We start from the raw sequence: 13,440 nt of genomic DNA, 5'->3' as shown, positions 1-13,440 counted from the left end.
GTGCACGAGAAGTAATGTTGTGTTTTAGGATTCCAGCAGTAGCAACAGCTTTGTTTTGAATAAACAGAAGAAGAACGGGGTAGTTAGCATGAGCAGCGATAGCCACCATGGCTGAACAGACAAAGAAAAGAGCGCCACCTACAGAAACTCAAACTTCACTGACAGAAAATCCAAGGAAAAAGACATCTCAGTCCCGCCCACACTGTTTGATTGACAGGTGATCTCTGGGAAGTGCAGTGCAGAAACACCACAGCAAGAGCGCTTAGCACCAAAGACATCACCAAAATAAAAAAAAAGAGGATCTTGCAGATTAGCACTTTAAAAAATATTTGTGATTTTCTCCCCCATAACCATGATGCATATTCATGATCTTTTATTTATCCAGGGAAAGTTGACTCTTTTTCACAGTTACACGCATTCACACACAAACATGACTGCATAGTAGTTAGTAGGTCTACTTATTCATTCATAGAAGTTATTCATGGCAATATGAACTAGACTCTCATCCCTAGTGTGCTTGAGTAGGAGAGTCAACTTTCATCTTAAACTTCTCGATGATCTTCCACATTTATTCACCCGCTCCTACAAATAGAATCAGCTTTTAATCACCAATCCTGAAGTAAATATAGTAAGAGAGAAATACTATGAGCTTTAAAAGATACTGTCATTTTCATCAGTTTTTACTGCTTGCTTTCCCAGAGCAGAAGCGGTAGCCTCCCTGCTGTCTGTAACCTTGCATACTGTGCCAAGAATTATACATCTATTTCTGCATCATCTGCAAATGGCACTCTTTAGATGACATTGCCGATTTGGCTATACTTGCATTAGTTTTGTCAGTTGTCCAAATGTAATGCTATTTTCTGCTTATACATAATGGATCAGGGACTGCTCAAGTCTCCATGAGCGAGACGGAGCGAGAGCAAGAGCGATTCCACAAACAACTCACAACACAGGAGTCCTCATCTGTTTCCTCCCAGAAGAAAAACTTTTTGATGCATCATCTCCTCCTGCGGTTGCAGCATTCCAGTCAGAAAGAATATTTCAGTGTGTTGCATATCAAAGACTCGTAGGAAATTATGCAGGACCTAGTTGTGTAGCTGCAGGAAAACAGTCACAGGGAAAGATTCTTGGTGTTTTGGTCTTTGGACAGCGCACTAACAGGCTGTGAAAGCGTTCGGCCAGCTAATGGACACTAGCCTCCAAAGAGTCGGAGAAGGCTACTCACACTGAAAATATGACCCACTTTAGAGTGTGGGGAAATGGAGGGGTTATCTTGCCTAGTGATGCATTGCCAATAGGATAGCACAGCAGAATAGAGCACATCACAGGATGCAGTATAATACAGCTGAAGATGTGTCGGGCACAAGGCCCTGTGAGAGATTGGTCTCATCCATGGAGTGTGTTTGCTCTTCATGCCAAAGAAACAGAAGCGTTGCAGCTTGAGGAAGGCGTTCTTAATGAATTACTTATACTCAACAAGAACCAAAATAAACTAGACTAGAATATACTAGAACATAATATTTTGGGTATTTTAGAATATGCTTGATAGGATATATTAGAATAGACTTGAATCGTGTGTTTGAAGCATATTGCCGCTGTGAAAACCTTACAGAAAGAAAAACAGCCTTGTTTTTAGCTTGATGACAATGCATTTTTCACAGTATCCAATGGGTTTTGATAGGGTTTCATAAGGCCAGGGGATCAGGGAAATTGGACTTAAGAGGTTTTCACGTGACAACAGCGATATGCCAATTCCCAACATCTCTCCACTGAGCTGGTAAGGCCTGTGGAGAGCTAGACAAGACGCTGTGGGCATCAGCCACTCTGGCGGAAATGCTTTCAAACGCCTCCAGGTCGTAATCAGATAACATCCACACCTTTCTCTTCAGGTTATTCATTAAAAGGAGTCTATTCTGAGTAATGGCTTTTTATTACATTTCAGAAGGTTCAGACTTTTCTGCAAGACAGGATTTCTAAGGCCCCGGCTTTCTGAAATCACAGCAGCACAGTGTTTTGTTTTCTATTTTTTTTTTTTTTTTGGAAGGATATTCGCTCCGGATATCAAAGTGCCTACTTGAACCATAATAGAGGCTGTCTGTCAGATATATTAAAGGCTGGTTTGGCTGTGCTCGTACAGAAAAGAGCTGTGTAGGTGGATGTTATATACTGTGCAAGGATTTGTGATGATTTGAGTTGTTCCCAAAAGTGCTCTTTAGAATCTGATCCAGCTGTCTGTATTTCACGCCTCTAACTCCGCCATCTCTGTCGGCTGGTGATGGCATGCTGACTGAACTAAAATGACAGCTCCCTTTGGCCAGTTGAGACAGCTATTGTGTGTGTGTGTGTGTTTGTGTGTATGTTTGTGTGTGTGTGTCCCCGTTGTGTCCTTACAGACACACGCGCACACACACATAGTACAGTAGGGGCTGGCAGGCTTTTTTTTTGTTCATGCATCAGTTCAGCATGAGAAAATGCCGTCAAGTGCAGGGGGGATGGTTGCCATGGCTACACATTTTGGCTCTCTCTGTCTCTCTCGCTGTCTCTCGTTCTCCCTCTGTCTCTCCATATCTATCTCTCCAACTCCTTGGCCTCTCTTCGGGAGTCGGGAAGCAGGGTTTGGTTTATGAGCTGAAGCCCGGTAGCCTTGAGATGTCTGGGAAAGTGAGCTGCTAGATGGAATGGGCTTTAAGCAAGCAAGGTTATTTCGACGCGATGGCCTCTTACTCACCGAATCCACAGACCAAGGATCATGTACAATTCATTTAGTAGTGCGCTACACCAGAGGCAACATAGGTGTATAATTCTGCCGCATTATTAAACCAGTATATCCAACCCATCTAATATGTACTGATAGATATTTGGTGTCTGTTTTGATTTCTGTTCTGGCATTTCCTGCATCCCTTCAGGCCTTTGTGAAGTGTCACTTTGACTACGACCCCTCCCACGACAACCTGATTCCCTGTAAGGAGGCGGGGCTTAGCTTCAGCAGTGGAGACATCCTGCAGATCTTCAACCAGGAGGATCTCAACTGGTGGCAGGTCAGTGCAACCATCGGAGCATTTCAGCCCCAGCTGACACAAAGATCCTGATTTACTAGGATTGCGTTGCGAGGGCAGTTGGTGCATCTTTGGTGCAAGAGTGCAGAGTTTTCATCTTATTCACTAAGAAATGTATTGAAAGACATTGTTGCACAAACAAGGCCTCGAAAAGAGAGTTGCACAAGAAGACAGCCTCCTTTAAGGTCACAATTAAATTAAAAATGCCTTTTTCACCTTGTTAGCTAATTTTCCAAGTCTTATATATTTAACAATATATACACCAAAGAATTTACAACATTTTCAGTTTCTCATATTTTTATCAAAACTTCCTGGAAAATGTATATTTTCGTGGTTCTTTCATTACGTACCAGTAGGCGTACATACAAATTCCAACCAAAAATACCATCACAGATTTTTTAACATTCCCCCTCCGCCCCTCCCGTCATATAAAACAGATACTGCTGTCCCATCGGTTTACACCATCAGCCACTTTTGAAAAAAAACAAAACATAAATACATTAAATTACAGAAGCAAGAATGCCATTTCATTGTGACTTTAAGTCTAATCCGCCAAGGCTGGCACCCTTGCGCCCTACAGCACCCTTTATAATTGGAGCATTCTCTGATCTGATCTGCCTGACTTGCTGCCAATGTTGGCTGCATCTCTCAGCATTGATAGGAGAAACTGATCTTTCTGTGCAATGTCTTCACACCGCCTTTCACAAGATCTTATACGTGCTACGATCATTTGGGGGAGCTTGTGTTGTGAAGTGTTAGTGAATTGGGTGCAATATGCGTGTGTGTGTGTGTGTGTGTGTGTGTGTGTTTCCTTCACAGGCCTGTCACCTAGAGGGAGGCAGCGCAGGTCTCATCCCAAGCCAACTCCTCGAGGAGAAGAGGAAAGCTTTTGTGAAGAGGGATCTGGAGCTCGCTACCACAGGTACAGAAGCACAGAAACGCGCATCATTATGCAAACTCTGCACACACACACACACACACACACACACACACAACAAAGGCAACATCTGTTCCTCTCCATATCATACAAGCGTGTCATCTGCGCCGGCCGCTTGTCCTCCTCTCACCTCTCCAGTCTGTTACTCTGTCAGCGAGCGCTGGAAAACTGGTAATGAGCATCACTGTGACTCAGGCTGGCCTGATCCAATCTGCCGGTTATTAAGCTGCAGGCTCTGACATTCACAAACCGCCACCCGGAGAAGAGGCGCCGATTGAGGAGCCGCGATAAGATCCCCGAATACAAACCTGATCAATAATCAGCTCCTCTCTTATGAGATGCTGAGCGAACACAGGCCCTGTTCCTTCAGATTTATCTGTTCCACGCAGCGTCCTCAGCAGCAGCAGAACAGGTGGTGAGTCACAGCCAGCCGCATGCCCTTCACTTCTGGAGGAGAGAGACATGACAGACCCAACGATATTGCCCTTGGGGCGCGGAAAGGACACATCTGTCCGCTCGCGCACTTGGCAGATATTATACCGACTGAGATCATGGTTTGAATAAAATATTTGAACAGGACGTATTGGGATGGCGGGGTCTGAAAATGATTAATCAAAGGACGGGGATTAAGTGACCTAAGAATAAATATATTTCAAAATCGTTGCTCGGTGGCTGCGAGGTGCGCAGTCACAATGATTTATTTTCATCAGATTGATGTGTTGAATTCAGTCATAAAAAAAGAACAACGCAGCTCATGTTTATTTCTCTGCCATGCCTATTGTTTCCTCTACATTAGACATTCTCCCCCAGTGGCCACACAGTCTGCCATATTGACAGCCAGGCAGTGACAGATATCCTCCAGTCACAGGTGTTCTCAGGCAGGCGACTGGATTGGATGGATTGATCAGTATTGGTGCGCAGTGCCACCTAGTGGTCCAGTCTGCCTAATGACCCTTAAGGGCTTTGGATTTATGACCCAGCAGAGCCTTCAGAGGGATCTCACCTTGCCAGTATATCACTTTAACGGGGACTTTGTAGAAGTGGCTGGCAGAGACGAGCGCGGCGGTTGGAGGTTTTATTGTGTTTTGTGTCTGCCTCTTCTCAGGTCCTCTGTGCGCCGGGATGGGCGGCAAGAAGAAAAAAAAGATGATGTATTTGACCACCAAAAATGCAGGTACTTTAAACTTCCCACACACACTATGATTCACAGTGGCTCTCCATGATGCTGCTTTCTGTGAGCTTGCCCTGAATTGGAGGAAATGACTCAAATTCTATTTTTTATTTAACCTTTATTTAACCAGGAAGTCCTATTGAGATTAGAAATCTCAATGGGACAACAAATGGTTTCAGAAAGACTACAATGAAAACAAATATAGGCACAGAACAGACTACAAAAAAAGCATAGGATGCAAAATACAGCATAAAACATTTAGGAAGAAGAACAGTCTGCTACACTCTAGAGAACTTTGTTAATTAAAAACAGTGACATGACAATTAGATGCCAATTCTTTCATTTTGGATTTAGAAGCTTGTGTTTTATTGTACTGTGTTCTTTTTTTTATTCTGTCCTACTCCCTAATCGATGGCTTCAATATGTTGACTGACCAGAATTTGACCGCCATGAGTTGCGGATCTACGAGGAGGTGGCCAAAGTCCCGCCCTTCAGGAGGAAGACGCTGGTTCTGATTGGTGCGCAGGGCGTCGGCCGGCGCAGTCTGAAGAACAAGCTGTTGGTGTCGGACCCCCAGCGGTACGGGACCACCGTCCCCTGTGAGTAGATTCACGATCGTACTAAACCACCGGCATTAGTATGACATCCACCTGGTATTCAGTTTCTATGGTATTTAGTCAAGTATTGAATCCATCCACTATTGAATTTTGTTTTTATGCTGTTTTGTTGTTTATACCATGCTGTGTTCTTTTGTCATTTAGTTTTTTAATTCAGTCGTGTCTTTCTTTGTCATCTTGGTTTCTATTCTCTTTCATTCATTTGTTTTGAGATTAAATGTTTTTATAAGCCCTTGTTTTGTTTTATCCCACCTGCAAATTCTTTTTTAGAGTATTTTTCTCTTCTTTCTGTGGTTTTATCCTTGCGTTTTTCCACTGTGTTTTTCCCAGTTTGTGTCTATGTTCACTGTGCAAATAAACTAAACCATACCAAGCTAAAGTGTATTACAATGACATTCATTTACCAGTACATGAAGTACAGATTTTTCTTAGGATAAAAATGTCCATATTTTGATTGCCTTGCCTCAGAGAACTTTGACTTTCGGTGCCGTATTTGTGACTAGATTCTCCCAAATGAAACTGACCGATCCCTCCCTTTGTCCCACTCCCCAGTCACCTCCAGAAAACCGAAGGTGGATGAGAGGGATGTGCAGATGTACTCCTTCATGACCCGCAGCGAAATGGAGTGCGACATCAAAAACGGGCGTTTCCTGGAGCACGGCGAGTACGATGGCAACCTGTACGGCACCAAGATCAACTCCATCCATGAGGTGGTAGAAACAGGAAAGATCTGCATCCTGGACGTCAACCCACAGGTAGAGGAGCAGTTCCTCTCTGCCTCCCTTCATTGCTTCTGTTATTCACCCTTCTAAATGTCAATCCATCCTTCCTTCCTTCCTTCCGTCATGGCATCATGCTTTCCGATATAATCCGCTTTATGCATAAAATTACAGATTCTAACTAATTATGCATAGCTTGTTGCTCCTGAAGTATTTTCAGTCTAAGCACATCTTCAATATTCATCAAAACAAATCTCTTAATGAAAAGTATTACTCAGTGGAAACATTCAGCAAATCCTATTAGCTACACATTAGCCAGATAAATCTGCTAGATCAAGATGCCGCAGTTACATTTTAATCACCTTCTCAGCTTTATAATTGTGCTTGACTTTTAACTACTTCCATTGCTCCAGTGATGCAGTGATTGTGTGTCTGTTGCACCTCAATACTTTTCTCTGAAGGCGCTCAAAGTCCTGCGGACGTCAGAGTTCCTGCCCTACGTTGTGTTCATCGAGGCCCCGGACTTCGAGGTTCTCAAAGCCATGAATAGGTCGGCGATCGAGTCGGGAGTGGTCACAAAACAGTTAACGGTGAGTAATCAGTGGTCCTTCTAGCATTAGAATAAATGAAAGGATTATATTTTGCGCCCTCAAAGTGCTGCAGTGAAGTGCATAAACAAGACAGCTCCTTGTATGCGTAATTGGAATGCAGAAGGTATTGAATTTACTCCGCGTAGAGGAATGCTAACCAGGAAATTGCATTCCTGCCAATTAGAGCACGCAGGCTAATTTAATTTCAGTTGTGTACCAATCTCACGGTTTACTCTGTCCCTCATTGCCGCCTTCATCCAAATAATTGCCTGCTCATTGCATTCATTCCCGCCTAATCGTCTCGCCGCGATGCCGACAGGACTCCGAGCTGAAGAGGACGGTGGACGAGAGCGAGCGGATCCAGAGGGCCTACGGACATTACTTTGACCTCTGCATCGTCAACGACGGCCTGGAGGCGGCTTTCCGGAGCCTACGGTCGGCGCTAGAGAAACTGTCGACCGAGCAGCAGTGGGTGCCTGTCAGCTGGGTCTTCTAAAAGTCACCGAGAGCTCATCCGGGAAGCGGCCGGGGCTCGAGGTCAAAGGTCGGAGGACGAGACGGCGGTCGCTGCCTCCGTTGCAGTTACCGGTGGCGAAGGCCCAAGCGTCGTGATTCAGTGCAAATGACCAGCCTCATGTAGAGCGTTTTTGTACAAATTTAGAGTTCCTCAACGTCAAGTTGTATTTTATTTGTATGATGATATTTGTTCAGAAGGATTTAGAGTTGATTATGAGGTATAGTGCAATAGTGTGAGTGAAACGAGTGTGTGTATGTTATCATTAACGTGGAAATAGGCTTCAGTATATGTTTTGCAGACGAAGTGCTCTGTTGAAGGTCTTTGTTGAAGGAAATTGTTGAACTTTTTAGCCTTCCCAAATCTTAAAATACTTTATGTAGTGTAATGTTTACATTGGATCGGTAGTTTAAGGACAAATTGGTTGAGGAAAGATACCAAATGTCATATTTGTATTAAATTCTATATATTTTACCATTTGATCGTACGGTATGATTGTATATGTTTGAAAATGTGCTTTTTCTTGTATGTATCCATCGATCGGAAAAATGAACAGCAATAGATCATTTAAAACAAATACACATGCAATACATTTACTCACACAAATATACACAAAGTTCACTGGGAACAATGGAAAACCTTCCTTTGTTGAGTTCTCCTGGGTTACTGTTTCAGAGCATATTTTGTCTCATTTTGAGGATGGTATTTCTTGTTCATTTTGATGACATTCTACATTTTCTACCTATATTGACAACATTTCTCATTAGTCTGAAAATGTTTGATAGCCAGTAGATCACAGTGTCTGGCTACTGTATGGTTCATATTCTTGGAGTTGTTTTTGTAGCACAGACACCTAAAGAAATAACCCTCGTAAAACAATTTATAAAAAAAAAAGTAGCCTCCAATATGCACATACTGTATAATGAAGGCTGATAGTACTCCATTAACTTAACACAAGTTTGTGTTTGACAAGTTGCTGTAACATGTTACACTTCACTGTATCTGGACAATTGATAATTGATTGAAATAGTCACATTTTTGTTATTTTTGATGTATAAATAGTAAAATATATATCAGTGGCTTCTAATTCATACTTACTTTTGCCTTAACATGGTTAAAAAGCCAAGGAAACACTATATTTTTTCATCATGGAACATTTCACTACTATCACTGTACATGTTCCTTCTTAGAAAAAGAAACAAAAAGAATACTCGCAACTTATTTGAATATTTATTTTATTTTCCCTCAAACTTGTAAATATTGTATTGTAACAAAGAGTATACTATAACATAGAGAAACACTTGGTGCTTTGATGATTCTGCCAGTGTGTAGATGTAGTTGAACAACTACCGAGCACTGTAATTTTGATGTTCATATGAAAATGTATTAAAAATGAAAATGTTTAGAATATTGCTTCATTGTCAACACTCACTATCCAGGCAACTTTATTTTTTATTAAAATCACACAATATTATATAAAAATGACATAATTTACGTTAATACTCTTTTTCAAAATATGAACACAAGGTACATTCGTTCTCCAAGTTTGTTGAGAATTAGTGTGGATTTTGGACTGTGGGTGCCGGTGGTGAACTCTGGGGCTGAGGGAGCGTGGAGGGCAGGGGTGGGGGTGGGGGGGGCGGTGGGGGTGGGGGTGGGGGTGGGGAGGTCGGAGGCGGAGGGCCTTCGGGTGTGGACCAGTGATGGGGTTCCAGAGGCAGGGTGATGGGATACATCTCGTAGTCGGGCGGCGGGCCTCCTGGCCAAGGGCTCCACAGCTTGGGGTCAAACTGCATGAGAGAGAAGTTCAAAGTAACAACAAACAGTATTTAACCTGGAGTCACTAATATAGCTCTTCTTAAATCTGGTAGTGTTTTGTACTCTAACCCCTATATTGCAGATGATATTTACATTTACATTTTTGGCATACTTATCAGACACACTTATCCAGAGCAACTTAGAATAAGTGCATCAGCTAGATAAGCTTGAATCCCTAGATTACCAACATTAGAAGCAACACAACACATTTTCTAGTGTTAATAAGTGTTGATTTTTCAGTGGCAATTACTTTTTTGTTTTCTGCCCGCTCACAGAGCTGATATGGCTCTGGGGCAGCTGTTAAAAACTATTTAAAAGTGTTGAATTACCTATGATGAGTGTGTATTTAGTTGATTTTTACACTCTCAGAGTTAAATGAACACCAATAGTAAGGAGTGCAAAGGTCAAAACAACAGACAACAGAGAATAGAATTTAGAATGGGACATGTATGAATAATATAGAAATAGTTTAAACTTGGCAGTGGGTGCAGCAGGGGTGAGCGCACCAGTGAGTACGGTGGTGGGAGGTCTACAGTGCTGTAGCGAGGCGGGAGTCTGTTGGTGTGTCGGTCCACTTCTTCCTGTCCTCCAGACAAAGGAATGACTTGGATGGAGGAGGAGCGGTCATGTTGTGTTGGCACGGTGATGTCTTGTAATGCTCTTCTCTTCATGACGTGCAAATAGAAGCAGAGCAGGATCACAGCTATGGACACCACCAGGGCAGGGAATCTGGGAATATGGTGCAAACATTTCAAGACTAAATCACTTGAAGTCTCAAGTCACGCCAGTTCACATCCTATAGTATGGTAGAGGACATTTTGAGATTAATTCTTTGACCATACTCACATATATCCAAAGATATTCCCTAGCTGGCTCATGGCTGGAATTAAGACAGGCTGCTGACATTACTGTGAGAAAAAAAGAATTATAAGAACATCTGGTGCAGCAGATGAGTTTAATGACATTCCTAACAAAAAAATAATGGGAAGCATTTTACTCTCCTTGGTTTACATTTTAATTCAGCAACTGTTGTACTGACAGACGAGCCAATGAATTATGTATCAGAATTATTGTATTTACAATAAGACCTAACTAAATACTCACACCATCTTTTCGGAGTAGAAATTCAGCAGACTTTGGACATTGTAACTGACGCAGATCAACAAATGGGTGTGACCTGACGTCACAGGATACGATAATGTTTCAGTATTAAATTGCTCCAACAATCAATACAAATCAACTGGAACAATAATAATAGACTAATTGGGTGCTGATTGCCCAATCACAGGGGTTCACAGGAATCTCATGACCTCATCTACTGCACCTGCTGTACAGTGTTAAACTATGAAACTATAAAACTAATGTCACGTTAAAAACCTTTAAAAGTTACTTCCAAGTTATATTTAGAATTGTTAAATCAAGACACTGTGAGCTTGGAAGATCGGTATACCATTTAACGACTGAAGTTGGACCTTCATGTTATAAATCTGTCTTATCCAAACTCCAAAGTAAACTAAATCTTTTGAATTCACATGATTCTAACACATGCCACACTGTTGACACAGAATTAGACAATAATTGGCTATCTATTATATCGATTATAGTGGGGTTAATCTTACCTTTTTTAAGATCCCAATAGATACAGAAATTGTCCTGACCTGTGGGCCACTTTCAAGGATCATGTGTCACAAAGGAAGTGCACAAGATGAACTGCTTTTACAGCGTTGTTGTCTTATTTAAAGACACAGCACTCAAGACGCAGGTGTGTTCTCTGTTCTGCACATTACTTTTGTGCACTGAAAGGAATCAACCATCACAGTAAATGTTTTTTCATTTCTTCCCAGCTCACTGTGTTGTGAGCCATCAAAACTGGGGTTCCTCAGGGGTCAATACTTAGACCACTCTTGTTCTGTTTCTTTTTTTTTTTTTTTTCATAAAAGCTGTCTTCCTATCTTGCTTTCCACAAAAACAAAACCGGACACAGTTTAAGGGCATTTTCATTTGATTTCATTTTGATTCATTAATATAAAACAGAACAATATTTACATCATAGCCTATAAAATGAACACAATATTGTTAAAACGTATAAACTGAAAGTGCATAGCTACTCAAATATTTTTACTCCTTTGAGCTGTGAAAAAGTCAACATTATAATGATATTATGAACATTTAGAAACAGATTTGTAGGGTTTTAATGGGGTTTCCTTTGGATCTTTGCAAGTGGTGCCAATTAAGTAATGATATTCATGTACTGCACAAAGTGGATTGTTTACAGTAAACGTCATCATAAAGATCCCAAAATAAAATAAAATATCAGTACACATCTGTACTACAAGTCATACTCTTGAGTTACTGTAACCTTCCCTGTGAAAAATATGTTTCTTTGGGTAACTGGGGCCTGAATGCTGGAGGGTGTTTGAGGTGAAGCAAGAGAGGGAGGATCAGACACGCTCTGAATAAGCTGGAAGGTCTGTGTATGCCGGAGGTGGGTCTGCGTACGGTGGAGGTTCAAACTGGAACACAGAATATTTACAGGGAATTATTTACAGAGAATAAAACTGGAATATTCTGTGAAATCTTTGCTCTCTCAGTGTTTTTAGTTTCAGTTGCTGATGATAAAACCTCTAAAATCTGACACTTGATAAAACATTTTCAAGACAAACACTGAACCAACCATCTATATAACATAATGACATCATCATCATCATGAAATATCTACTGAATGTGTATACACAGTGCTGTACCCCATATGGTGGTGGTGGATTGACATTTCCTGAGCTGTACATGGGAGGCGCACTGTAGGGAGGCCGAAAATAATCTTCATCTATGCCCATTACTTCGTCATCCTCCTCTTCCTCCCGCTCCTCTTCATATATGGGGATGACATATACAGGTGGTGGGGAGTTTGTGGCCATGGGGGGCCAGTTTTCCTCTTGCCTGCGTCTCTTTGCATAATGGCAACAAACGATCCATATAACTATGCCTAAAAGCAATACGGGAATCCTGAAATTGAGAATAGAGGTATTTGTTTAGAAATATACATATATAATAGGAACTGGATGAGGTGCACAGTAAGTGAAGTAAAAGATAAATGCTGAGAAGAGAGGAAATACTTACTCAATAGTAGGATAATAAATGACCATGACAGTTTTTTTTTTTTAATCAGGTTTAAGGTTTCACACCTGAGGGAAATGATGAAATAGAAGCCTTGTCATTAAAAAAGCCAGAATTTGATTTTGTCACATGAGGACTGTTCCTCTATTTTACTGTTCAATTCAGCTCAATTTAATGCTAAATTTTGTAACCCATTCGTATATGGACAGATCAAAGCTAGCTCTCTCCAGACCTCTTTATATCTCCTGGTGTCCAACTCACACAGAAATAATCAGGATATTTCTAAGGCACCTTTAGATATGTGTGAGAGTTGCATAATGTCCAAAATGAGATTATCCAGGAAGTCCCAACTGTCCAACCCAGTTCTCTTTGAGCTGTTCTTACTCATAGATTAGCATAAACAGACATGACCTAACATTTAGAAGTACACAATATCTCCCCATTTATTTCTCTTTTAATGAGACAAAAACAAGCAAAATCAGGCTTAATTGTCAAGAATTTCAGAAAGGGTTCATTCCATCTCTGTAATTTGATCCTACGCAAACTTTGAACAGAGTAATGTGGAGCATAAACACAGCGAGTGACCGGGCTGCTTATCACTACAGTTCAAAGTTAAAGCAGTCATAGCTGTAAACCGTACATAAAAATTATAAAACGGAATTCTACCAGCTTAAAAGGAGGAAACGATGAAAGGCAGCAGCAAACCGGGTCTCCTCTAATCAACAATACGGCACTCATCATCAAACAAAACATTTTTGACAGCTGAATGAATGATACTGGGCCTTCTGTTTCAGGCCTCACTTACGAGTCAGTCGAACAGAATCAAATATAAACCAGCAAAGAAAATGACTTAATGCAGTATGATAAGCTGTCCATGAATAATTACTGATATCAAACACCTTTT

The 13,440-nt window shown here is 41.3% G+C and overlaps 1 protein-coding gene across 2 annotated transcripts in view; it reads left to right on the top strand.

Moving 5' to 3' along the window:
- mpp2b (MAGUK p55 scaffold protein 2b) overlaps nt 1-7,586 on the top strand; it is a 30,503-nt gene extending 22,917 nt beyond the window's left edge. For both annotated transcript variants that reach the window (XM_071537799.1, XM_071537797.1), the window contains 7 exons: nt 2,907-3,038; nt 3,876-3,978; nt 5,099-5,167; nt 5,602-5,763; nt 6,334-6,536; nt 6,962-7,090; nt 7,410-7,586. In XM_071537799.1, the coding sequence (XP_071393900.1) occupies nt 2,907-3,038; nt 3,876-3,978; nt 5,099-5,167; nt 5,602-5,763; nt 6,334-6,536; nt 6,962-7,090; nt 7,410-7,586 (975 nt within the window). The remainder of the gene's footprint in view (nt 1-2,906; nt 3,039-3,875; nt 3,979-5,098; nt 5,168-5,601; nt 5,764-6,333; nt 6,537-6,961; nt 7,091-7,409) is intronic.
- The last annotated feature ends 5,854 nt before the right edge of the window (nt 7,587-13,440 follow it).

Source organism: Centroberyx affinis, unplaced genomic scaffold (assembly GCF_046629955.1).
Source record: "Centroberyx affinis isolate AG114_WGS23_722 - 3 ecotype Tasmania unplaced genomic scaffold, CSIRO-AGI_Caff_v1 ptg003127l_1, whole genome shotgun sequence".
NCBI lineage: Eukaryota > Metazoa > Chordata > Actinopteri > Beryciformes > Berycidae > Centroberyx > Centroberyx affinis.
Note: the sequence above shows the minus strand (reverse complement) of the source record. Positions and strands in the feature narration are given on the sequence as shown.